Source organism: Diabrotica virgifera, chromosome 2, assembly GCF_917563875.1.
Source record: "Diabrotica virgifera virgifera chromosome 2, PGI_DIABVI_V3a".
Classification (NCBI taxonomy): domain Eukaryota; kingdom Metazoa; phylum Arthropoda; class Insecta; order Coleoptera; family Chrysomelidae; genus Diabrotica; species Diabrotica virgifera.
Window position 1 is genome coordinate 129,831,432 of NC_065444.1, and position 24,705 is coordinate 129,856,136.

At 32.3% G+C, this 24,705-nt stretch overlaps 2 protein-coding genes across 11 annotated transcripts in view; one reads left to right on the forward strand and one right to left on the reverse strand.

Moving 5' to 3' along the window:
• LOC114337179 (pre-mRNA-processing factor 19) overlaps positions 1–14,899 on the reverse strand; it is a 63,620-nt gene extending 48,721 nt beyond the window's left edge. The window contains exons 1-5 of one of the 3 annotated variants that reach the window (XM_028287581.1): positions 14,767–14,899; positions 13,204–13,353; positions 12,886–13,154; positions 9,417–9,611; positions 4,167–4,368 (exon numbers count right to left, since the gene is read on the reverse strand). In XM_028287581.1, coding sequence (XP_028143382.1) covers positions 4,167–4,368; positions 9,417–9,611; positions 12,886–13,154; positions 13,204–13,353; positions 14,767–14,785 — 835 coding nt within the window. In that variant the 5' untranslated portion in view covers positions 14,786–14,899. Of the gene's footprint in view, positions 1–4,166; positions 4,369–9,416; positions 9,612–12,885; positions 13,155–13,203; positions 13,354–14,396; positions 14,563–14,766 lie in introns of those variants that run through there. The other 2 variants (XM_050643981.1, XM_028287582.2) reach the window with 2 other exon arrangements.
• The window catches only part of LOC114335660 (probable cyclin-dependent serine/threonine-protein kinase DDB_G0292550), a 172,722-nt gene continuing 162,910 nt past the window's right edge, over positions 14,894–24,705 (forward strand). For 7 of the 8 annotated variants that reach the window (XM_050643974.1, XM_050643979.1, XM_050643976.1 and 4 more), the window contains exon 1: positions 15,054–15,203. In XM_050643974.1, coding sequence (XP_050499931.1) covers positions 15,098–15,203 — 106 coding nt within the window. In that variant the 5' untranslated portion in view covers positions 15,054–15,097. Of the gene's footprint in view, positions 15,204–24,705 lie in introns of all 8 variants that reach the window. The other variant, XM_050643975.1, reaches the window with a different exon arrangement.

The window sequence follows — 24,705 nt, forward strand, 5'->3', positions numbered from 1 at the left end:
TCCTGCAGCCGATTTTGATGATATACATAGTTATAAACAAATGAAGATCGAAAAACGGTAAATTATCGCTTTTTTCGTCTATTACCAAAAATTTAAGCACTTTAAACAAATTTGAGAATAAGAAACTCATAAATCGTATAAAAAACTTCAATATGGCATTCGCTGAATATGTCCAACCTTATTGGTTGCTTAGAAAATTGCAAAATAAGTCATAAATATTGAGTTTTTATAAATATTCGTAACTTAGGTAAAAATTAACTTAGAATCTTCTTATTACGCGGAATGCCGAGACTTCTTGTACTTAAATTATATTTTAAATTTCAAAGCAATTGGTCAAATAGTTTAAAAATTATTTAATTTATTTTTCCCAAATTCATTTTTTTTGCAACACTATAAGTCAGAAAATTATGAGGTTACAATAATACTTCGGACAGTTTGTGAAAGAAGAACATTTATACTATTAGCTTAATTAAAAATAAATGACAAAAAATAATTTTAAACAGTGTAAAATTATTTTGCAAAAACATGTCCATTTTTTGCTTACTTATAAACAATTAGAATAACTTTTTAACCGTTACCCGTAGAAAAATTATTTTTTCATATTTAGAAAGACTGAATTTTTATACACATTTAGAAAGAAAAACAACTGTTCTAGGACATTTAGGGACAAAGTTAGCCCCCCCATTTTTTTAATTCACATGTTTTTGCAAAATTATTTTGCAATATCTATAATTATTTTTTGTCATTTTTTTTAAATTAAATTAATACTGTAAATTTTCTTCTTTCATAAACTATCCAAAATATTACTGTAACTTCATCATTTTCTGACTTACAGTGTTGCAAAAAAAATTAATTTTGGATAAACAAATTAAATAACTTTTAAACTATTTGACCAATTGCTTTGAAATTTAGGGTGTAATTTAAGCACCATATGTCTCAGCATTCCATGTAATAAGAAGGTTCTAAGTTAATTTTTACATAAGTTATGAATATTTATAAAAACTCAAAATTTATGAATTATTTGGCAATTTTATAAGTAACCGATAAGGATAGACATATTCAGCGAACGCCATATTGAAGTTTTTTATACGGTTTATGAGTTTATTACTCTCAAATTTGTTTAAAATGCCCAATTTTTTAGTAAGAGACGAAAAAAGCAAAAATTTACCGTTTTTTGATCTTCATTTGTTTATAACTATGTATATCATCAAAATCGGCTGCAGGAAACATATAGGTTATTATTATAGATGACCATATTACTCGAAAAATTTGGTTTCAGCCTGGAGGGGGATGTGTCACCAACACGATATTTTTTTTCCTTATTTCTCTGAACTAGTAACGGATATGATTGATTATGGGAATTACAACAACATAGAGGTCTTGTAGTCAAGAGAAATAAGATTTTTCTCGTGACACATCCCCCTCCAGGCCGAAACCAAATTTTTTGAGTAGTATGGACATCTATATTAATAACCTTTATGTTTCCTGCAGCCGATTTTGATGATATACATAGTTATAAACAAATGAAGATCAAAAAACGGTAAATTTTCGCTTTTTTCTTCTATAACCAAAAAGTTAAGCATTTTAAACGAATTTGAGAGTAAGAAACTCATAAATCGTCTAAAAGATTTCAATATGGCGTTCGCTGAATATGTCTATCCTTATTGGTTGCTTAGAAAATTGCAAAATATATAATAAATTTTGAGTTTTTATAAATATTCATAACTTCTGTAAAAATTAACTTAGAACCTTCTTATCTCACGAATTGCTGAGACTTCTGGTGCTTAAATTATATTTTAAATTTCAAAGGTCAAATAGTTTAAAAGTTATTTAATTTGTTTATCCCAAATTAATTTTTTTTGCAACACTATAAGTCAGAAAATTATGAGGTTACAATAAGACTTCTGACAGTTTATAGAAGAAGAACATTTATACTATTGACTTAATTAAAAAAAAACGACAAAAAGTAATTTTAAACAGTGTAAAATTATATTGCAAAAACACGTTGAATTTTTTATTTACTTATAAACAATTAGAATAACTTTTTAACCGTTACCCGTAGAAAAATTATTTTTTCATATTTGGAAAGAATGAATTTTTATACACATTTAGAAAGGAAAACAATTGTCCTAGCACAATTAGGGACGAAGTTAGCCCCCCCTTTTTTAATTTACATGTTCTTGCAAAATAATTTTACAGCATTTAGAATTATTTTTTGTCATTTTTTTTTAAATTAAATTAATATTATAAATCTTCTTCTTTCATAAACTATCCAAAGTATTAGTGTAACTTCATCATTTTCTGACTTATAGCGTTGCAAAAAAAATTAATTTGGGATAAACAAATTAAATACCTTTTAAACTATTTGACCAATTGCTTTGAAATTTAGGGTATGATTTAAGCATCAGGAGTCTCAGCATTCCGTGTGATAAGAACGTTTTACGTTAATTTTTACATAAGTTATGAATATATATAAAAACTCAAAATTTATTATTTATTTTGCAATTTCCTAAGCAAACAATAAGGATAGACATATTCAGCAAACGCCATATTGAAGTTTTTTATACGATTTATGAGTTTCTCACTCTCAAATTTGTTTAAAATACTTAACTTTTTGGTTATAGACGAAAAAAGCGAAAATTTACCGTTTTTTGATCTTCATTTGTTTATAACTATGTATATCATCAAAATCGGCTGCAGGAAACATATACGTTATTAATATAGACGTCTATACTACTCAAAAAATTTGGTTTCGGCCTGGAGGGGGTTGTGTCACCAACATGATATTTTTTCCCCTTATTTCTCTGAACTATTAAACTGCCCTTGTCATACAAAATACGTGGAAAGAACTGGACCAGAATCAAAGGATGGCTTTATGCGTTCAAGGTTGCAGTCTAGAAATATTATGCCGTTTTTTAACACAAAATCAGACTACCAATCTTAAAATGTATATTGTATCCCCATAAAAAATAATGACTTTGAATTTTTCGTTCCACCCTATTAGACAGGTTTCACCAATTGTGAATACTACAATCGCTCCCCTCCCCCAATTAAATTTTATTTACTTTTACATTTCGTAAAATGATAAATGGTTATATGTAAATGAATAATTGTTAATGGCTTCCTTGGGCCTGGTGTCACTCACATAATAGCAACCTCAAATTCCTTGCTTCTATTATGTCGAGCCTATTTCTTTGTTTGTTTTTCAATACACTTACAGAACTAAAAACTTTCTCCACTAGATATATGTTGTGGAGAATGCTAATAATAATTAATTTGAAATTTTAATAATAATTAAAGTAATTTAATTGCATTTCACAAGATTGGATACACTTTTACCAAGGGCCAAAATTTTTCATACCCACACTCTCGAAACAAATTTTCAATTTCAACATCATATTTCAAATCAATCGAGCTCTCTTGAAGAGAAGGACATGCCGTTGAAACTTCCACGCTGAAAGGATTGATAAACCAAGTTGGCACTTTCAGACTAGTCAAATCTTGGAATCAGGACTGCATATCTTCGATGTTTGAAGGTGGAGGCAACATGTTTGAAAATCCTCAGAATCCTCAGAACAAGAAGATTTCAAGTTGGGGAATTTGGTCAGATCTCTTCTTTGCATATTTTCTTCAAAAATGCGATAGTTCGTCAATGAATGCTCTGACTACTCCCATCACTTTGACTATATTTATGTTCTTCCCTTGTAATGTTCCCGTGTTCCCTTCATACAATGTTGCCAAACTGAATTTTGTTGTAATCGGTTTAAATTTTTTAGCCGATTTGCGAGGCGACTATAAGTACCTATTAATAGAGTTAAAGTATCATGATTCATAGCCCTCTGTTACTAGACGAGATATTTGTGTTATTATTACCTGCATGCATTGGTATACTTATTTACTTTTTATTATCCGATGGATATCCGATAGAAAGTATTGCATTTTTCTCAATTACCCAATTCTTGTTTCCCGGATGCTAAAAGCCCCCTTCGCTCTATCGCCCTCCTGAAAATCTCAAATCGCCCACCCTGGGGCAATCGCTCCCCAATTTGGCATCACTGTTTTAAATAAACAGGACTCTGCTAAAGTAAAGTATTTAATACTTGAAATGGTATTCTAGTAAATTTATTTTGACAGCTTATATTTATAAAACAAAATATAATACATACCAGTTAAAACTAAATCTTCATCTGGATGGTAAATAACCTTTGTGACTTTTTTGGTATGTCCTTTTAATATGGCAACTACTTGTTCAGTATCTTTATTAAATACAGTAGCATTCTTATCATTACCACCTGTCAACACTTTACTTGTGTCTGATAAATGAACATCTAATGCTAATATACCAGGGATACTTGCTGAATGTAATCCCTGCAAAAAATATATAATTATAAATTCTATTGAATATAGTAAAGGTCTCCTGAAAAATAATGTATACAAAACTTTGAGGATAGTCTTCTATTCATTATCATAATTTGAACATTTCACAAAGAGTTAGAAAAAGGATCTTTCAGAGCATAGTGCTGAATAGTATTCTATATGGAGCTGAAGTATGACCAAAGACAACAATACGAAATAAAATACGAACAGTTGAATTGGAGTTTATGAGAAGATGTCTTCAAATCACCAGAGAGGATAGAATAAGAACATAGGAAATATGGAACAAAATGGATGTTTATTCATATCTGATATTAAACAGTATATATTTATCACCCCGTATGAAATCCTTTGTTTGAAAGTCATGTGGGCTATGACCCAATTTATACTGCAGCTAAGAAAGAGCATACATTAGATTCATTCCATCAAGTAACTTCAACGAGTCAAGATGTGCCTTTGAGTAATTTCAACGAGTCAATATGTGACTACAAATGATTCTTAGTTTAAACTTCATATGAAGTGTCATTTACAGAAATAAATTATCATCTTGAATTTGGTGTTTCACTAAAGGTGATACATCCTGCAGCTGAGCTCGAAGATTATACAATGGAAGTACAGTGGAGTCCTGGTAAACCGAAATAATTGGGACCGAACCCTTTCGGATTACTGAATTTTTCGGATTAAACAGATTTTATTAAAACACCCATTTAATAAAAAATAACAAATAATATACCTATCATTAAGTACAGTACATACTTTCGTTTTAAATGAAATAAGAGCCTATGATAATAATAAGAAGGAAGTAATGAACCCTTTAATAACTAGAACACATTCAGCTGAGACATACGATCAAACACCATTTTTCAACACAAAAAGTTGGTTGGTCCCTAAATCTATTGCCAAATTCTGTTTTGGATTAAGGGGATTTTCGGATTACCGAAGTTCGGATTAGCGGGACTCTACTGTAGAATGCTCAATTACAAAAAAGTTGTAAAACAAATTTTGTTAATAAATACAATAGTTTCTTAAATTTTAAGAGGCTACATCAGTGCATCCCTAATAGTGAGATAGTAAATGCACCGTTTTTCGAAAGTATTGCGAACCTTTGGCAACAATGCTTCAGTAGTATGTGACACTATCAAAGATGAAGGCACAATATTGTGATAATAATAAATAATATACAGTAGAACCCCGATTATACGGGTGTGGATTATCCGTGCTATGATTTTCTATTACTAAAATTGCATTTTTGAGGTTTTATCAAAATAGCGTCATCGTAAATCACTTGACGGAAACTCTATATGACGAAAGAGAGACTCATAATAAAAGATTTATTTTTTCTGTTATCTTTTTATGGTAGGTACAGCTGGTTCCAAAAAAAACGATACGACTCTTAAGCATATTTTGTAGAAAATTGAGCAGTGTACTTTCTTCTTCTTCTTCTTTTTGTTTTTGGTCCCGCTGCAAGGCAATTACCAGCACGATTAATAGGCGATCTTGATGTAGTCTGGCTCTAAGCCATATCAAAATCGCTGACTATGTTCTTGTAAAAAGCTTTTGATGAGGTGTGATATAATGAATATGAGTTTAATTATATTTAATTTATTATATTTTGAAGGATAAATACTTATTATTTACATACTGTCACTGTCACTGCCAAATCTTAAAATGTGTCAGATAACTTCAACCTCAAAAAATGACTGTTTGTTTGTTTATTTTATTATTTGTCTGTCATAATAAATATAATATAATGTCAGATCAATCATACACTGCTCAAAATGATCAAATCTTACTAAGAGTCATATCAGTTTTTTAGGAACCGGCTGTACATACAGGGTGTCCCGGAAAATAGTGCGTTCCTTTAAGGTATGGATAGAATACACAATTTAGAACAAAAAAGTCCTATACCATTTTTTTCTAAAGTTAGCCGTTTCCAAAAAAAAGATTACATTGGTTTCCATATACCTGAATTTTAATCTTCAGAAAATTAAATAATCTGGCAACATGTTACGCACTGGTGAATAAGAACTCGTTTGTGCCTTACAGTATTTAAAATAATCCAACCTAATACTAACTATTTTTGTTTACTATAATTTTTTTTTAAAATGTAGTTGAAATATGGCATAATTTTAAACGAATTATACTTACATATTATAAGATGAAAACACATATTTTAACTGAACCACCACTTTTGCGAACACATGAATTCATAGAGAAACATGCACTCGTACGACGAGAAATTCCAGCAAAACATTTTGAAAGAATTTTAGTAGGTATTATGCCTCTCCATTTATTGATCTGCCATAAATAAACAACATAATATCATAATATTACTCATGAACACACGATTCAAAAACATTTTCGGTGTTGACACTAAACAGGATTCTTTCAAATTATCTGTTTACTAAACATGGGACTATTTACATTTAGATTCTTGTACTTCACAGAGTTGCCAGGTTTGAATTTGCGTTCCAAAATGTTTTATAGTTTTTTGGTCAAACGGTTGAATTTAGAAAAAAATGTTATAAGAGTTTTTTGTTCTACATGGTGCCTTCTATCTATACCTTTAAGGAACGCACTATTTTCCGGGACACCCTGTATGTATGTGTATACGTACATATGTATTCTACAAAGAAATACATGTTCGGATTATCTGTGCTTTTCAATTATCCGTGCCACCTGCGGTCCCGAGAAGCACAGATAATCGGGGTTCTACTGTACTCATAGGCATGCTAAATGTTGTCAAATCAATCAGTTCGATTTCTTGTTATAGATAATCGATTTTAATAGTTTCAATGTGATACAAAATCTAGGCATGGAATAAAACACTTTATGAGGAATTACTTAATAAAAATATAAAACCGTTTTGGAGGTTGGTTAATTCTATGCAGAGTAATTTTGATATTCCTGGTTGTATGAAGTTGAATGATTCTGTCTATGGTGAGCCTCAGTCAATTGTTGATGCTTTCGCCACCTTCTTTAGCATTGTCTATAATACTTTCACATCTTACCCTGATGACTGGGTTGATCCATCTGATAGCAATCACTGCCTTATTCACTCTTTTACTATTAAAATAACTAAAGTTTTGGACTGCTTGGATAATATTGATACTAGTAAAGGCCCTGGCCCTGATATGATATGGAACTTGTTTTTAAGGAATTGTTCATTTTCTTTGTGTAGACCATTATGGCTTATTTTTAACAGATCCCTGGCAGAGGGCCATTTTCTATCACAGTTTAAGAAAGCCTATGTGAAACCCATACACAAATCTGGTGATAAGTCATTTGTTTATAATTATCGTTCCATAACAATTCTTTCTGCCATTCCTAAGATTTTTGAAGCCCTGGTAACTGATTTCTTGACAGATAATTTGAAAAATCAACTACATACCGCTCAACATGGTTTTCCGCCTGGCCGTTCTATTTCGACCAACCTTCTTCTTTACACGGATCATATTGTAAATGCTTTCGTGGACGGTTTACAGGTGGATTCCATTTATAGTGATCTGTTCAAAGCCTTCGATAAGGTAGATCATTGCCTTTTATTGCATAAATTGGAATGTTTTGGTGTGAGTGGTAAACTTCTTTGCTGGTTGAAAACTTACTTGCGGGACAGGTCTTTATGTGTCAAACTGAATGGTTTCACTTCTAATGAGTATTTCCCACTCCCAGGAGTGCCTCAGGGGTCCCACATGGGACCTTTATTGTTTGCAGTTTTTATTGATGATGCTATTAAATCATTGACTGACTGCGAAGTGTTGGCATATGCCGATTACATAAAGTTGTTTTGTTCTGTTCGGGATTACTCTGATTGTGCTAGACTACAGAAATCTCTCGACTTATTTGCGAATTGGTGTGATAATAACAGATTAGTCATTAATCGTAACAAGTGTCAGGTTATTCAGTTTCATCGATCAGTGGAAATGGTAGATTTTGATTACAAGTTGGATGGTTTTTTGATTGAGAGAGTCACTAGCGTCAAGGATCTTGGTGTCATTTTTCAGAGAGACTTATCTTTTAATTTGCATATTGACTTTATTTGTAATAAGGCTCTTAGGCAGCTAGGGTTTATTAAGAGGCATACAAGAGATTTTCATAACATTTCTTCGCTGAGAATTTTATAGTGTTCTCTCTGGTCCGATCTCAGCTTGAAAATTCCACTATAATCTGGTTTCCCTTTGTCCAATCCTCTGTTCAAAAGTTGGAGAGAGTGCAAAGACGGTTCTTTATGCACTGTGCCTTTAAATTACACAGACCTTATTCATATTCTGATATGATGAGATACTTAGAACTTGATCCTATGTCTACTAGACGAGTTAATTTCGATCTCATCTTCATTTTTAAATTGGTTAACGGAATGATACATTCACCTGAACTGCTTCAATTGGTTTGTTTCCACATTCCTTCCCGCGTCCTTCGTGAAAATACACTATTTCATATTCCTTTTCGTCGAACTAATTATTCTGTGAATATAGGCCTGGTCAGACTTCTTGTTCATGCTAATCGGTTGCCTCATGAGACAGATTTTTTTAACTTGTCCTTAAGTGCCTTTCAACAATCTCTGAAGTGTTAAATTAAATTGTAATTCTATATACATATTTATTTTATAATTTTGTATTTTATTTAGTATTTGTTTGTAATGTTTATAAATGTTGCTTAATTGTATATTTTTTGTCAATGGGCTTGCCCGGTTTATTAACAATAAATTTATTTGAAGAAAGTGTATTTTTTTGTTCTTCTTAATGGCAGTACAGAATCGTTTTTGTAATATTTCATTTAATTATAGAGTAATTTCCACAAACTAATATATTTCTCGAATCGGACTGTGTACCGCCATTCTTTAGTATATTACGTATTATGTGTGCCAAATAACTCAACAAAATATTCAAAATTAAATCTGCAATCTTGGAACGCTTTTTCCGTCTTGACGATGCATTGATATAGCCTCTTAAGGACTATAATCTAGACACAAAAAGAAGCTTCGAACTCAATGTCATATTTCTATATACAATTAGTTTAATACTGAATTTATTGAAACTTACGATAAGTGAGGATAATGTTCTGAAGTTTCGTAACTGCTCAGGGGTTGTCAAATCTTCAGGTACCGTTTTCCCCTTCTGTTTACGTTCTAATGTCAACACTGTAGCCTTTTCTTGTAATTTTTCTATGATTTCTTCACTCATACCAGCTTGTTCAGTTGGTTGGTTTGCTACACCTGCAGCTTCAGCAGCAACAGCCTAAAAAAACCAAAAAAATAAATATCTCATTGCATTTTAAAGTTTTGTAGATTTAAGTTTTTTCGCTAATCATAAATATTTGCTATAAACATGTTATATTGTATTGGGACTGTGCAAGTTCGGAAAAGCGACACCTGGTTTCATAGCTCAGCAACTTTTTCGCACTTTTAATTATATTGGCCAATCATATTGGTCCTGGTTGCTGGATAATTGTCAAGGCCGTAGCCCAAAAAAATTATAAGAAGAAAAAGTAAGATTTACGTCATGTTATTAAAAGGTAAACAATTGTACTTATGTAGTAAATAAAATTAATTATTAAAATGCAGTACTGCAAGCAAAATACAATTAATTAAATATACTTTTATATAATAATTGCATATCATATCAATATTGTGAGCAACATATAATTTTTCTTCTTCAATGACAGTAGGTCTGAAATATACGTCAATTTGACAATTGCAATTGACAATATGAATTATTTAAGAAAGTTGCAAGATTTCTCCACTATTCGCGCATGATCGCTTCTCGTATCCCCTCCAACTACTTGCACACCGCGAAGAATAGAAAAATACTGTATGACTTGTACACACTTCTATATAAGCAATATGTGTATGTTTTCAAAAAACTGATAGTGTGTAAAACATTTATTAAAAATCAGCTAAATACTTTCAGCATATCAAATGCCATCATCAGAGCTTCGTCTTATAGGTATAAACACCTCAATAGAAGAGTAAAATTGTTGATCAACACATTACCTTTAAAATGGATTTAGAACTAAGCCTCTGATCATGGGTAAAAAACCCTTAAAATATATATAAATATCACAGCGATGTGAGTACTTTACAATATGGCTACCATATTACATTGAATACATAGTAACACCTGTTCAAATGTAATATGGTAGCCATATTGTGAAGTACCCACATCAATGTGATATTTATATAAATTTTAAGAGTTTTTTACCCATGATCAAAGGCTTAGCCCTGAATCAATTTTAAATGTAATGTGTTGGTTAACAATTACTCTTTTATTCAGGTGTTTATACCTATAAGATGAAGCTCTGATGGTGGCATTTTGATATGCTGAAAGTACTTAGCTGATTTTTAATGATTTTAAATGTTTTATACACTATCAGTTTTTTGAAAACACACACTTGTTGCCGTTTTGACTTATGTTACATTGTTACAAAATATTCAGTAACTATAATGTTATAATAGATATTTTTAATAGTTTCTAAAGATTTAGAATAAAATATTCCATTGTTAAAAAATGAAATTTACCTTATTATCTGAAAATTTAAAAATGACTAACAGGTACATAAATTCATGAAAAACATTTGAATCATTAAACCCTGCGTTAGTGCAGTGGGTAAATATTAGTGCGGTGGGGTGTGTAGAACCATAATAAAAATAATCAAGAGTACAAAGAAAAATTTGAAAAAATAAAAAAAGACACAGAAATAAGATCACCATAATCTTTACTACATGCATTTATTGCTCTGATCTAAAAAATAACAGTAAATTTCCAACATACAAATAATATCATTCTGAAACGTCAACAAAGAGTAACCAGAGTAACAAAGAGCACCACAATACAGTAAAACCTCGATATAATGGACCTCTATTTAACGGACTTAGGAGATAACGGAATAAAAATCCGGTCAATGTAAAAAAATTAAAAACGTCCTGTTAATATTATACATACTTAACCCTGCCCATACCAAGATACATTGCATAACAACGGGGTCTCTGTGGATCCCAAACGCTATATTTTACAAAGAATTTCAATAAACTTTTTATTATAGCATAATGAGGACACATTTCTTAATAGTCTGATTTATTTTAAACCTATTCTTATATAACGGACTTTCGGTTTTATCAAGGTTTTACTGTATTTCCGGCTGGAGTGTATCACACCCCACCGCACTAACATAGGGTAAATTTATAAGTAGGACCTGTATTAAGTACCATTCCACATAAATCATTTTATGGAACATAACTAAATTACTTCTTAATATAAAAAATTACAAAACTTTTATTTTGTGAGTTCATAGTCATTCTGATAACTAACTAAGTGCAACATAAAATTATTGCTCAGGCTGGTTAGATCTCATCTGGAATATTACTCGTCAGTGTGGTCTCCCTATTATCAGTTGTATAGTGATAAAATTGAGAATGTGCAACATAAATTCCTTAGACATGTTGCGTTTAAATTTGGCCAGTATATGCATTATGAATTATGATGATATTTTACAGATGCTAAATATTACTACATTAAAAAGCCGTCGATTACATCAGGACTTAATTCTATTATTTAAGCTGGTTAACTCACAAATTGACTGCTCAGATATGTTAGCCAAAATTAATTTTGCAGTTCCCAACCGCCAGACAAGACAATTGGTTTCATTTTCTGTACCAATGCATAAAACAAATTATGCTCATTATTCGTTCTTATCTCGAAGCCAAAGAATTGCAAATCAATTTCAGGAACTCGACTTTTCCTACAGCTTAAATAGATTCAAGGCTGTATTGGGACCGTGCAAGTTCAACAAAGCGACCCCTATTTCTACGCTCTATACTAAAATTCGCACTTTTAATTATATTGGCCAATTATATTAGTCCTGGTTACTGGATAATTGTCAAGGCCATAGTCCAAAAAAAATAGTAAGAAGAAAAAATAAGATTCAGGTTATGTTATGAAAACGTCAACAATTGTATGTAGTAAATAAAATTAGTTATTAAAATGCAGTACTGCAAGCAAAATAAAATTAATTAAATTTACCTTTATATAATAATTGCATATCATATCAATATTGTGGAGCAATATATAATTTTTCTGCTTCAATGACAGAAGGTATGAAATATACGTCAATTTGACAATTTCAATTGACAATATGAATTATTTAAGATAGTTGCAATATTTCTCCGTGACTCGCGCACAGTCGTTTCTCGTTTCCCCTTCCAAGTACTTGCACACCGCGAATTGTCAAATATCACTTGACGACAGTTATTATCAGTTATTATTAGATGTAGGTACCTACTTTTTATGTTTAGTATTTATATTATTTGTCCGTTTACTTTCATGTTTAATTGTCTTGTAATTTTTAGCTTATAAATGTTTTATTTTGTTTTAAACCTTTAACATGTTAATTGTATTTTTTAAATTTTCGTACTTGTTTTAAAATTGTACTTATTTTGTAAAATGGGTTCGCCCGTAAATAAATAAATAAATAAAATTATTGAAATATTGAATTAGGTAGTTATAATATACATACCGGCTGTGGAACTGTTGTAATTCCAGCTTGGGGTTTAAGTGTAGCAAGGGCTTCTCTTGCAGCTGTGACTTCTTTATTAAGCCTGGCAATTACTCTGCAAGCTGCATCATGTTGGTACAGGGCATGACTTAATTCTTGTCTAGCTGTTTGAAGCTGTTGTCTCTGTGTAAAACTATATAACATAACAGCATCCCATTCATCCTGTAAAAGCTTTAAGGTCGCGGGAATGCTAGTTGCACTAGGTGGTTTCGGTTTAACAACAGGAGGAGCTAAAAGAAATAAAATTAGAATTTCTTTTAAAAACCAAACAAAACATACTTTTTATTTCAATTAAATCATCTATTGTCAGTTCTTTGCCACTAATAGGATCCACGCCATTTTCCTGTATGTATTTTTCAATTATCCTTTTTTCAAATATCGCACCCGACGATGGGGATACCACAGGGTATTCCGGAACTTCATTTGAAACTGAAAACCATAGATTTATAATACTCTAGATTGCGCCTTACGATCTTAAAATGGGTGACGGTTGCGACAGAGATAAATGAGCCTATTTGGTCGGTAGTCTCTTTTTAATTTAAGGGGAATATCGACGACGTGACTATCCCACTTTATCGAGTATTATGTATTGACAGTTCGAGCGGGTGGTGACGAGAAATGGTCTTTGGACTTCGGACATGGATAATCGTGGTTCGAATCCCATACCAACTTTACCTTTTTTATTTTTAATTTAATCAATATTGCGTTTATTAGATATTTTTACATCTGAAAAATGGACCTAAGTAAATCTAGCAGATAATAAATGTATGTATAGTAAGTTAATATTGGAATACATAATTATTTGTAAAATAAGTCATTCGTTATTAATATAAATTCGGCCTTATTCGAATGACGTGAATAAGGTTTGTATTGCTTCTACCTTTTTAAAAAATTGTAATAATAGTTTCATAAATAAAAATAATATCTAATTACTTATAATTGAATCGGTCATTTCAAAAACAGCAAAGTCCACAATTTTCAGAAACTAGCTTTTTGAGAGGAACAGACTCCTTTAAGATAAACGTTGTGTGCAAAAACGACACCAGTCCAGTAAAAACATTAGGAACAAAACTACAATATAACTCTGAATTTTGATGTCATCCATTTCATCCATCTTTCGACTATATAGGTAGTTTTCTTTGCTCTTCTGTAAAATTAGGAATATGTGACTCGTGTCTCGTGTTGTTTTTGAAATGACCGATTCAATTAATAAATCGATCATGGTACATTATGTTGATATTAATTATTGGTAATTTGTACGAATATTTTTAACAATTACTTTATACTATTGTACCATTAACTTATTAAAAAAATAACTGGCTTTTATATTTTTAAAAATCTATAGGTACCTACACAGTTTTTCTTATTTGTTATATATTTCTTTGCTTAGATTTATTTTAGAGATATAATAATATCTAATAAACGCAATATTGATTAAATAAAAAAAGCAAAGATTGGTATGGGATTCGAACCAGGATTATCCACGTCCGAAGACAAACGACCAGTTCTCGTCGCCATCCGCTCGAACTGTCAAACCATCTAAAATACTCGACGACCGAGTAGGATAGTGACGTCGTCAATACTCCCCTTGAATTAGAAAGAGACTACCGACCAAATAGGCTCATTTATCTCTGTCGCAACCGTCACCCATTTTAAGATCGTAAGGCGCAATCTAGAGTATAATATATCTATGCTGAAAACAAATTTTTAGGTTAATTTTTGCCGGTACCCGATTTATTAAACCAGTCAATTACAAAATCAATTCTATTTTATTGTTTAATGAAACTTGATAAATAATAGTCGAATACGAATAATGTAATTAATAAAAAATAAAATACTCACTGGCACAACACAACGCCATTTTATCTATCTATAACAAATTTTTCTTTTGACTTTGACATTATTTTGACAGGATTTAATTCTTCTTTTCTATTTTCTTTGATGCGTAGTGTTTATTACCAATGTTATTGCAGATCAAATATTTAAAATTCGTTGTTGGTCACAATGATTGACTAAAATTTAATTTTAAATCCAGCAGGCTATTATTTTGTATTTTGATAATTCTGAAGAAAGTATATCAAGTTTCTAAATTATTATTGCACTAATAAGATTAAATATTTGATAATCACTTGTTACCTAGTACCTACTTACTAAAATAGTAAACAAGTTAAATATGGAAGCGTTAAACAATAATCACATCATGCTTATTTTAAATAAAATTAAATCTAGAGTAAATGAAACTTATCATCAGAAATGGACAGCCGAAGCAGGAGCAGAGTGTAAGTATATAATTAATTATATTATCATGAGAGCTCAAATATTATCACTCAGATAAGTTATAATGTATATACAGGGTGTCCAGAAACTCTACCGACAAACGAAGACAGGAGATTCCTCAGATAATTTTCAGATATTTTAACCCAATAATTTATCTAGTCCGAAAATGCTTCCTAAGGGAGCTAGAGTTCTTTGAAAATAGCGTCTTGTAATTAGTTTTCCTTAAATAACCCTAGAATGCTTCTATTGAGAAAAACGAAAATTAATATTGGTACACATATATTTATCTTCCAGAGATAAATCCATTCCATTCATTGCGAATTTCTAAAACCGGTCATAGGCGTCCGTTTTCGGCAGGGCAACAGTTATTTTACTCTGGAGTCTGGATTATTAAAGCGTTGGATGATATTCTACAACTAAAAGGTACTCTTGTTTTAAGTCGATAGGATACACCGTTTTCTAGAAAAATCGATTTGAAAATTTTTCTTTTTTTGAATTTTCAAAAAAAGATTAAAAAAAACTATTTAAAAATCCTAAAACTGGTGTAGGCACGTTTATTTATATTTCAGATATACAGGATGTCCAGAAACTCTACCGACAAACGAAGACAGGAGATTCCTCAGATAATTTTAAGACACTTTAACCCAATTCACCTAGTCCGAAAATGCTTCCTAAGGGAGCTAGAGCTCTTTGAAGATGGCGCCATGTAATTAGTTTTTCTTAAATACCTCCAGAACGCTTCTATTTAGAAAAACAAAAATTTGTATACATATTTACTTTCTAGAAATGAATCGATTCCATCTATTGCGAATTTCTAGTACCGGTCATAGGCGTCCGTTTTGGGTAGGACAACGCTTATTTTATCGCATAACTTTTTTGTCTTCAACTTTTAAGCATTTTTGATACTGGATTATTAAATTGTGAGGTATTCTAGTAATAAAAGGTACTCTTACTTTAAGTCGGTAGGACACACCGTTTTCTAGAAAAATCGATTTGAAAGTTTTTAGTTTTTGGGAATTTGAAAAAAAAGTTGAAAAAAATTAAAAAAAAAACGATGTATTTTACCAACTTAAAGCAAGAGTAACTTTTGGTACTCGAATATCTTATAATTTAATAATCTAGTGTCAAAAATACTTAAAAATAAAAGACAATAAAGGTATGCTATAAAATAACTGTTGACCTACCCAAAACGGACGCCTATGACCGGTACTAGAAATTCGCCATTAATGAAATCGATTAATCTCTGGGATATAAATACATGTACCAGTTTTCATCTTTCTAAATAATTTTTTTGAATCTTCTTTTTTGAAATTCAAAGAACGAACAATTTTCAAATCGATTTTTCTAGAAAACGGTGTGCCCTATCGTCTTAAAGTAAGAGTACCTTTTAGTACTAGAATGCCTCACAATTTAATAATTCAGAGTCAAAAATGCTTAAAAATTAAAGACAAAAAAGTTAAGCGATAAAATAACCGTTGCCCTACCCAAAACGGACGCCTATGACCGGTACTAGAAATTCGCAATAGATGGAATCGATTCATTTCTGGAAAGTAAATATGCATACCATTTTTCGTTTTTCTAAATAGAGGCGTTCTGGAGGTATTTAAGAAAAACTAATTGCATGACGTCATCTTCAAAGAGCTCTAGCTCCCTTAGGAAGCATTTTCGGACTAGGTGAATTGGGTTAAATTGTCTTAAAATTATCTGACGAATCCCCTGCCTTCGTTTGTCGGTAGAGTTTCTGGACACCCTGTATATATACGAATCGATTTCATTAATTGCGAATTTATAGTAGGTACGGGTCATATGCGTCCGTTTTGGGTAGGTCAACGGTTAATATTTTATCGCATAACATTTTTGTCTTTAATTTTTAAGCATTTTTGACTTTAGATTATTAAGTTATGAGGTATTCTAGTACTAAAAGTTACTCTTGCTTTATGTTGGTAAATAACACCGTTTTTTTAGAAACATTTTTTTAATTTTTTTTTTTCAAATTCAGAGAACGAAAAATTTTCAAATCGATTTTTCTAGAAAGCCGTGTGTCCTACCGACTTAAAGCGAGAGTACCTTTTAGTACTAGAATACCTCACAATTGAATAATCCAGTGTCAAAATTGCTTAAAAGATAAAGACAAAAAAGTTATGTGATAAAATAACCGTTGCCCTACCCAAAACGGACGCATATGATCGGTACTAGAAATTCGCAGTGGATGGAATCGATTTATATTATCTCTGGAAAATAAATATACGCACCGATTTTTGTTTTTCTAAATCGAAGGGTTCTGGAGGTATTTAAGAAAAACTAATTACAAGACGCCATTTTCAGCTCTAGCTCCCTTAGGAAGCATTTTCGGACAAGGTCAATTGAGCTAAATTGTCTTAAAATTATCTGAAGAATCTCCTATCTTCGTTTGTCGGTAGAGTTTCTGGACACCCTGTCTTAACCTAAGACATGTAGATATTATGTGGAGTCACTGAAGGTGGATATGAGCTATTACCTCCGATTTCGTTCAACCTCCATCGATTTGCATGAAAATTGGTGAGTGGTTAGAAGATATCTCAAGAAACAAAGGTGACATGGTGCCAACTTGCGCTTTTACCCTGGGGGTGGATGCCACCCCTTCTCGGAGTGAAAATTATTTTATTAAAAATAACCGCATAATTATAGGGGGACAAATTTTAAGCAAAATTTGTTATATAAAGTTATTAAAATAAATCAAAACTTTTTGAGTTATTAAAGATCAAAAATTTTAATTTTTCGTAAGAAAAATGCATGTTTTTAACCGGTTTTTCATAAATAACTCAAAAACAATAAGTTTTACAAAAAAGTTATTATTACCAAAATTGAAGCTAATGAAAAATGAAATAAACTACTGGCTAAAAAAACCTTATGGTGTTAACTAAAAGTGAGTTATAGGTAATTGAATTGCATATTTGTTTCGGCGAGTACCCAAATCTAAGTATTCAAGCTTAAATTACGGGAAAATGATGCATTTTAGAACATAAACTTATTAAACATTTGTGAAAGTACTTAAAAATAGCTATCAAATGAGATACCGAACAAGTTAATATCATTAAAATTTATGCTCCAAAATTTTTTCAAACCTTATGTCTTAAACATTTTTCCAAAAAATGTTATTGTTTTTTTTAATAACTCCGTTAATTTTTAAGATATCGGTTTCACCTAAAAACGGTTTAAAAGGTAACTCCAAAGGCTAATAAACCGCGTTAAACTTAATCTTTTAAACCCCTTACTTTTTTAAAAATCAAGGATTAAATGGTCACGGTTACATGGTTCTCGCAGCAAAATTTAAGATTTAAACGTTTCTATCTCGGTTATTTTTCACCCTACAGAAATGGGAAAAAGGTATAATATTTGATATAGAAAAAAATAAAATTTGGTTATTTACCATTTTTATGTATATTGAGTATTTTTATAGTTATTATTATCAAAAGAAAATGAAAATGACAATAATTTTAAAAATTTTGATTTTTTTAAATTATATATTTTTATTTCAAAAATATGCATTCTAAACCGATGAAAATTGTTAAAATCATTCCTTATGCTAATACAAAGAAATTTTTGTAAGGATTTACTATAAATTTTAATTTTTGTGGAAATGGCGTATGTTTTATTTTTCACTTTTTCCTAAAAAATCAAAAGGGTTCTCTTAGTTTCATCATAACTTGCTTAATTTTGATGCTATTAACTTCTTCTGGAGCTCATTTGTTAGGTATTCTAAAGTACTTTGATAAGTGTTTAGCAGGTATATTTTACAAAATGCATCGTTTTCCCGTTATTTAAGCTTGAATACTTAGATTTAAGTACTCATCGAAAAAAATATACATTAAATTACTCATAACTCACTGAATTAACATTAGTTTAGTACTTTAAGTAAATAGTGTATTTAATTTTTTATTGTCTTCAATTTTGGTAAGAATAACTTTTTTGTAAAAGCTTATAGTTTTTGAGTTATACGTGAAAAACAGCTTTAAAACATGCATTTTTTTACGAAAAAATAAAATCTTTGATCTTTAATAACTCAAAAAGTATTGATTTAGGTTAATAACTTAATAAAACAAATTTTGCTTAGAATTTGTCCCTCTATCGATTTATGGTATTATTTTTAGTAAAATGATTTTCACCCCAGAAAAGGGGTGGAATCCACCCCCCAGGGTAAAAGCGCAAGTTGGCATCATGTCGCCTTTGTTCCTTGAGTTATTCTCTAACTGCTCACCAATTTTCATGAAAATCGATGGAGGTTCAACGAAATCGGAGGTGAAAACCTTCAGTGACTGATATGTAAATATTTTGTTTTCTTACAATAAACTTGCCATTTTCAAAATTAACATTTTGATATCACAAAAGTTGTGGTAAGACCGCAGAACTAAATAATTTTTTAGGAATTTAGCATATATAGACAACAATAGACATTTTGTTTCAGTCGACAATAAATCTTTTCATTAGTGAATATTTCCAGAGAACAACGAACACATTCGCATATTTCTTTCAAAATATAATTTTTAAAAATGTTCTTTGTGGTTTTGTGCTCTATATATATTAGTAATACAGTTAGACTCACAAACTTGTTATTCACTCTCGGATAAGCGCTACACTAGATATCAGGAAAACTTTAACTAACGTGATACTTCTTAAGAAGTATCACGTGGTGTTTAGTATAGGTAATATATTATGCTGATGATGTGATATTTGCAGAAAATGTTTTAATTTTTTTAAAGCAATATTTTTAAATACCTTCTGCATACTTCCGAAATGAACATACTTTAACGGATGAGCGGAGTAATAAAAATGCTAAAATTATATCTTCTTCTCTTCTTTTACTTCTTGGAGATATTTCGATCTGCTTAATTCTGAAGCGCCCCTGCGGTTAATTTTCTGGGAGGTAGATTGCCAACTATTCCTCGCCATCTTTTGGTGGTCTTCCGGGGGGTCCTGAACCGGGCCGGCTGCTTTCTAGGGCAATTTTTGGGAGTCCATTCTCATCCATTTGTCTTCCATGGTTGTACCACATCCTCTTGCGCTGCCTTCCCCATCTTACAATATCTTGAATTTTGCATTGCTCTCTAATGTCTCTATTTTTTACTCTGTCTCTTCTTGTTTTCCCCACTATTGTTCTTAAGCCGGCTTTCCATTTGTGCAACTGCGCATGCAACTACGCATCTGCCTTGCATACCTTATGCGCTTGCACATATGCATGCTACCTGCTTGCAACTTGCGTGTTGCGTGTACCGAATTTCCATTTATGCGTCTAACTTTTTAGTGTACCTAGATATGGCGAGTGACGAACAAGCTGTTACAATTGCAGCGGCAGTACTAATTATTGTTAATAATGATAATAATCAGCGAAAAAAACGAAAGAAGCATTCATACTGGATAAACCCGTTTCTCCAAAGAAGGAAAGAAACTTTGAGTGTCATGGATGAAGTAAGGCTGGCGCAAAGTTCTCTTTTTAAAAATTTCACTCGGATGTCACCTACTGATTTTGAATTACTTTTGACGCTGGTTGGCCCAATAATATGTAAAAGAAACACCTATTTTCGTGAAGCAATTCCAGAGGCGACAAGGCTCGCAATATTTTTGAGGTATGCAGCGAGTGGAGATAGCTTCGCGAGTTTAATGTACACTTTTAAAGTTTCAACCCCAAGTATCTCTCGCATAATAAAAGATGTAGCTCTAGCTGTTGTGAAAGTTCTACAGGAATATGTACAGGTAAGACAATTATGTAATTGTAATTATTGTAAAATATTTTTATTTCATATGTAATTTCCATTCTTAAAACATAAAACTACATTAAGCTTGCTATTCTGCTTAAAAGTTCAAAAAATCTTTTATATGACAACTTGCCGCACTAGCATCCACTGTATTTTGCCCATCGAGGGAGCTATTTTCGAATTGTTCAGTACGCGGTGAGAAAACAGAACTAATGGTAGAGCTGCTGCTTGGTCCAGGATTTACCACTGCAGGTGAAAGTGTTTGATACCGCTTGGCAGTGTCAGTAACGTGTACAACTTCTGTTGGGACATCATAACCACTCATATGGGTAGGCATATATAAATTGGAATTGATACTAGGATAAGCCTTGGCTGTAAGAACCTGATTAGAAGAAATGTGAATAGATGGTTGTTCCTGAAGTTCTTCTATTTCTAGTTCAAATAAAAGAGAGTTTATTCGCATTTGTGCAATTGTCTGTGTGTGAGGGTTTTTCAAGTTCCGGATTCTAGTTTCAACGTATGCGGCAAAAGAGGAAATTTGGTCTTTCTTTTGTATATTTTGGGTAACGTTTCTTAATAATGCGACAGCTTCCTCTGCAGGTTTATTCTGTGTGTCTTCGAATGGTTTGGTACTTTTGAGTCTTTTAGACGGACCTTGTTTACGAATAATATCATTATTTTCAGCTTTACGGATTACTGGTGTTCCTGGAGGCGAATCAAAGATCAGTCCTGATTGAAAATCACTTTCGCGATGACTATCTCTGTCCTGTTGACTCTGTAAATAGAATAATTTATTTTAGGAGATTTACGTTTTGCTAAAGTTAAACTTTTCTTATTGTATCAAATATTCACGTGATCTTTTAATGGCACTTTTTATTTCAGCTTCCTACCTCAGAAGAAAAATGGTTGGAAATTGCTCAACAGTTTCAAGAAAGGTGGTATTTCCCACATTGTCTGGGTGCCCGTGACGGGAAACACGTTGTAATTCAATGCCCCCCAAATTCTGGAAGTTCTTATTACAACTACAAAGGAACATTTAGTATAGTTCTCTTTGCACTTGTTGATGCTAATTATTGTTTTCGATACGTAAATGTGGGACGACCAGGACGAATGTCTGATGGAGGGGTTTTTCTTGATAGCTCTTTGTATACAGCAATAAGAGATGGTGTACTCAATTTACCAGAGCAAAAAAATTTACCAGGAACTGATATTCTTCTACCATACGTCTTTGTCGCAGACGATGCGTTTCCATTAACAAAACATATTCAAAAACCTTATGCAACTGATTTGCTGGAAGGATCCCCTAAAAGAGTGTTTAATTATCGATTGTCACGAGCTCGGCGCATAGTAGAAAATGCTTTTGGATTACTCAGATCAGTTTTTAGAATTTTTCGAACACCGATTGAACTGAAGACGGATACCATTGAAGAAGTGGTCCTTGCATGTGTTTGCATCCACAATTTTTTGCGACAAAGTCGTCAATCACGTCACCTTTATTGCCCTCCATGTACTCTCGACTCTGACGTAGATGGAAATTTGGTACACGGAAAATGGAGAAAAGACATTGCAGGCGACACTGGAATTACAAACCTTGCAAAGACGGGAGGAAATGCCACAAGAGAAGCAAAAGAAATAAGAGACGGTTTTATGAAATACTTTATGTCTCATGAAGGTTCTGTACCTTGGCAAGACGTATATTTGTAATAAACTATTTTCCTTGTAGAATTTGCACTAAATATTACCTAAACTATTAAATACAATTCCATAACATTTATTGTTTTTTTATAAAGCGTCTATACAGATTTCTCAACAGAGATTTTTATCAATAATTCATATTAAAAAACTTTCATTAAAAGGTTTGTTTGCTTAAATAATACAATGAAATGCTCTACTACAAACTTACCTCATCCTCCTCACAGTGTTCTTTTTCTGATGATGTCTCTCGTTGAGTCGTAAACGTTTCTTTGCCGGACCGATTCTCCTCAACATCCAGAATAAATAGTAAATATTTATAAAGAAACCAGTTCGGCTCTGGTAGTGCATCATCTGTTCCATCTCCACTTCGTTTTCTTTTGTATTCAGCGTGAAGCCGATGAAAGTATGACCGGAAGCTTTTTATTTTGTTATTCACTGCTTTTCTAGTTCCTAATTTATATTTATCAACCAAATATTGTTGAGCGTCACCCCTTTTAATTCTGTCTCTTTATAATCTTTGTCAGATGCTTTCCAAAGACATGTAAATTGGCGATAGTCTTCGACAAACTCAATGCATTTTTCGTTTGACCACTCCATTGCTGTACATGTGCTTCAAACCGCGATTAAAAACTAACTAAGAGGCAGATAGATGCATATGTCTCCCGCTATCAGATCAGAAGACACGCGCACAATTGCAACCACCTCGTGCGCACTGATTTTCTGCATGCCTCTCTTCTTGCATCTTCATGCCTCTATTGTGCGCAACGGCGGATCCAGCAACCTTGCAAGGAGGGGGCAATGAAATAAACAATTTCTCGTCACTCGCGTAAGCAGGATTCTCTTTCGGTATGGGCTGTTACTTTATTTTTCTTCATGTACCTACCATGTCCTTTCAGAACGTTGGTTACTATCATAGCTATCTTAATTTTATTCACTGCCACCCTTAATCAACCACGAAGTGCTTTTTCGTCCTGGACTGCGTTTGCCTTCTATTTTCACTTGCATAATATTTTGCAGCAACCTATATTTGAAACTTCTCATTACATGTCCAAAATATACTCCACTTTTCTCTTCTTGATGCCTTCTATAATCTCAGTAGTCTTGCTGAGACGTCCTAGTATTGTGGAGTTTTAAATATTCTTCACCCAAGTTACTTTTTCTTCTATAGAACCACATTTCGAAAGCCTCAAGGGGATTTAGGTAAGTAGATCGATTTTATTCACAGTCCAAGACTCAACACCATACAGTAAGACCGAGAACACGTACTTTAAAGAAAGAATTCTGTTTTCTGTTACATTCCGTTATTCAGTTGTCAACAGGACACAAAACTCACTATTTATTTTCGATCGTAATTATCTCTTTCTTAAAAAAAGGTGACACCAGGCGAAGTCTCAAGGAGGGGGCAATTGACCCCATTGACCCCCCTTGGATCCGCGCCTGATTGTGCGGCCGCCGCATGCGACTATTATGCATGCGCAGTTGCACAAATGGAAAGCCCGCTTTAGGGTTTTCATTTCGGCAACTCTTAGAATCTGTTTCGTTTTGTTGGTGTCTTCGCGCACTTCTATGCCATATATGTCATGATCGGTCGTATGCAAGTCTAATTTTACTATCTGTACGCATATACGGATTTGACCAGACTATCTCCCGCAGACATCCTGATAATGCAGATGCTTTGTTGATCTGACTCCTCATAGGTCCTTTACTGGGTCGTGAGTGCTTGATATATCTATGCCCAGATATCTGAATTGCATCACCTGTTCTATGGGGTTGTTCTCAACTACTAACTTACATCTGAGCGGATCTTTTGCTATTGTCATACATTTATTAGTTTTGTTGGTAGAAATGTTCATATTTAGTTGGCGGCTTACTTGAAAGAACACTGAAAGAGCTGTCTCTGAAGATCATTTTCTGATTCAGCAATAATTGCTGCATCATCTGCGTAACACGCCATACCGATTCTTTTGTTGCCCATCCTATATCCGAGATTAAAAGATGTTACTTTGTTTATAATTTTGCCCATGAGTAGGTTAAACAAGAAGGGGCTTATTAAATTATCTCCTTGTCTAATTCCTCC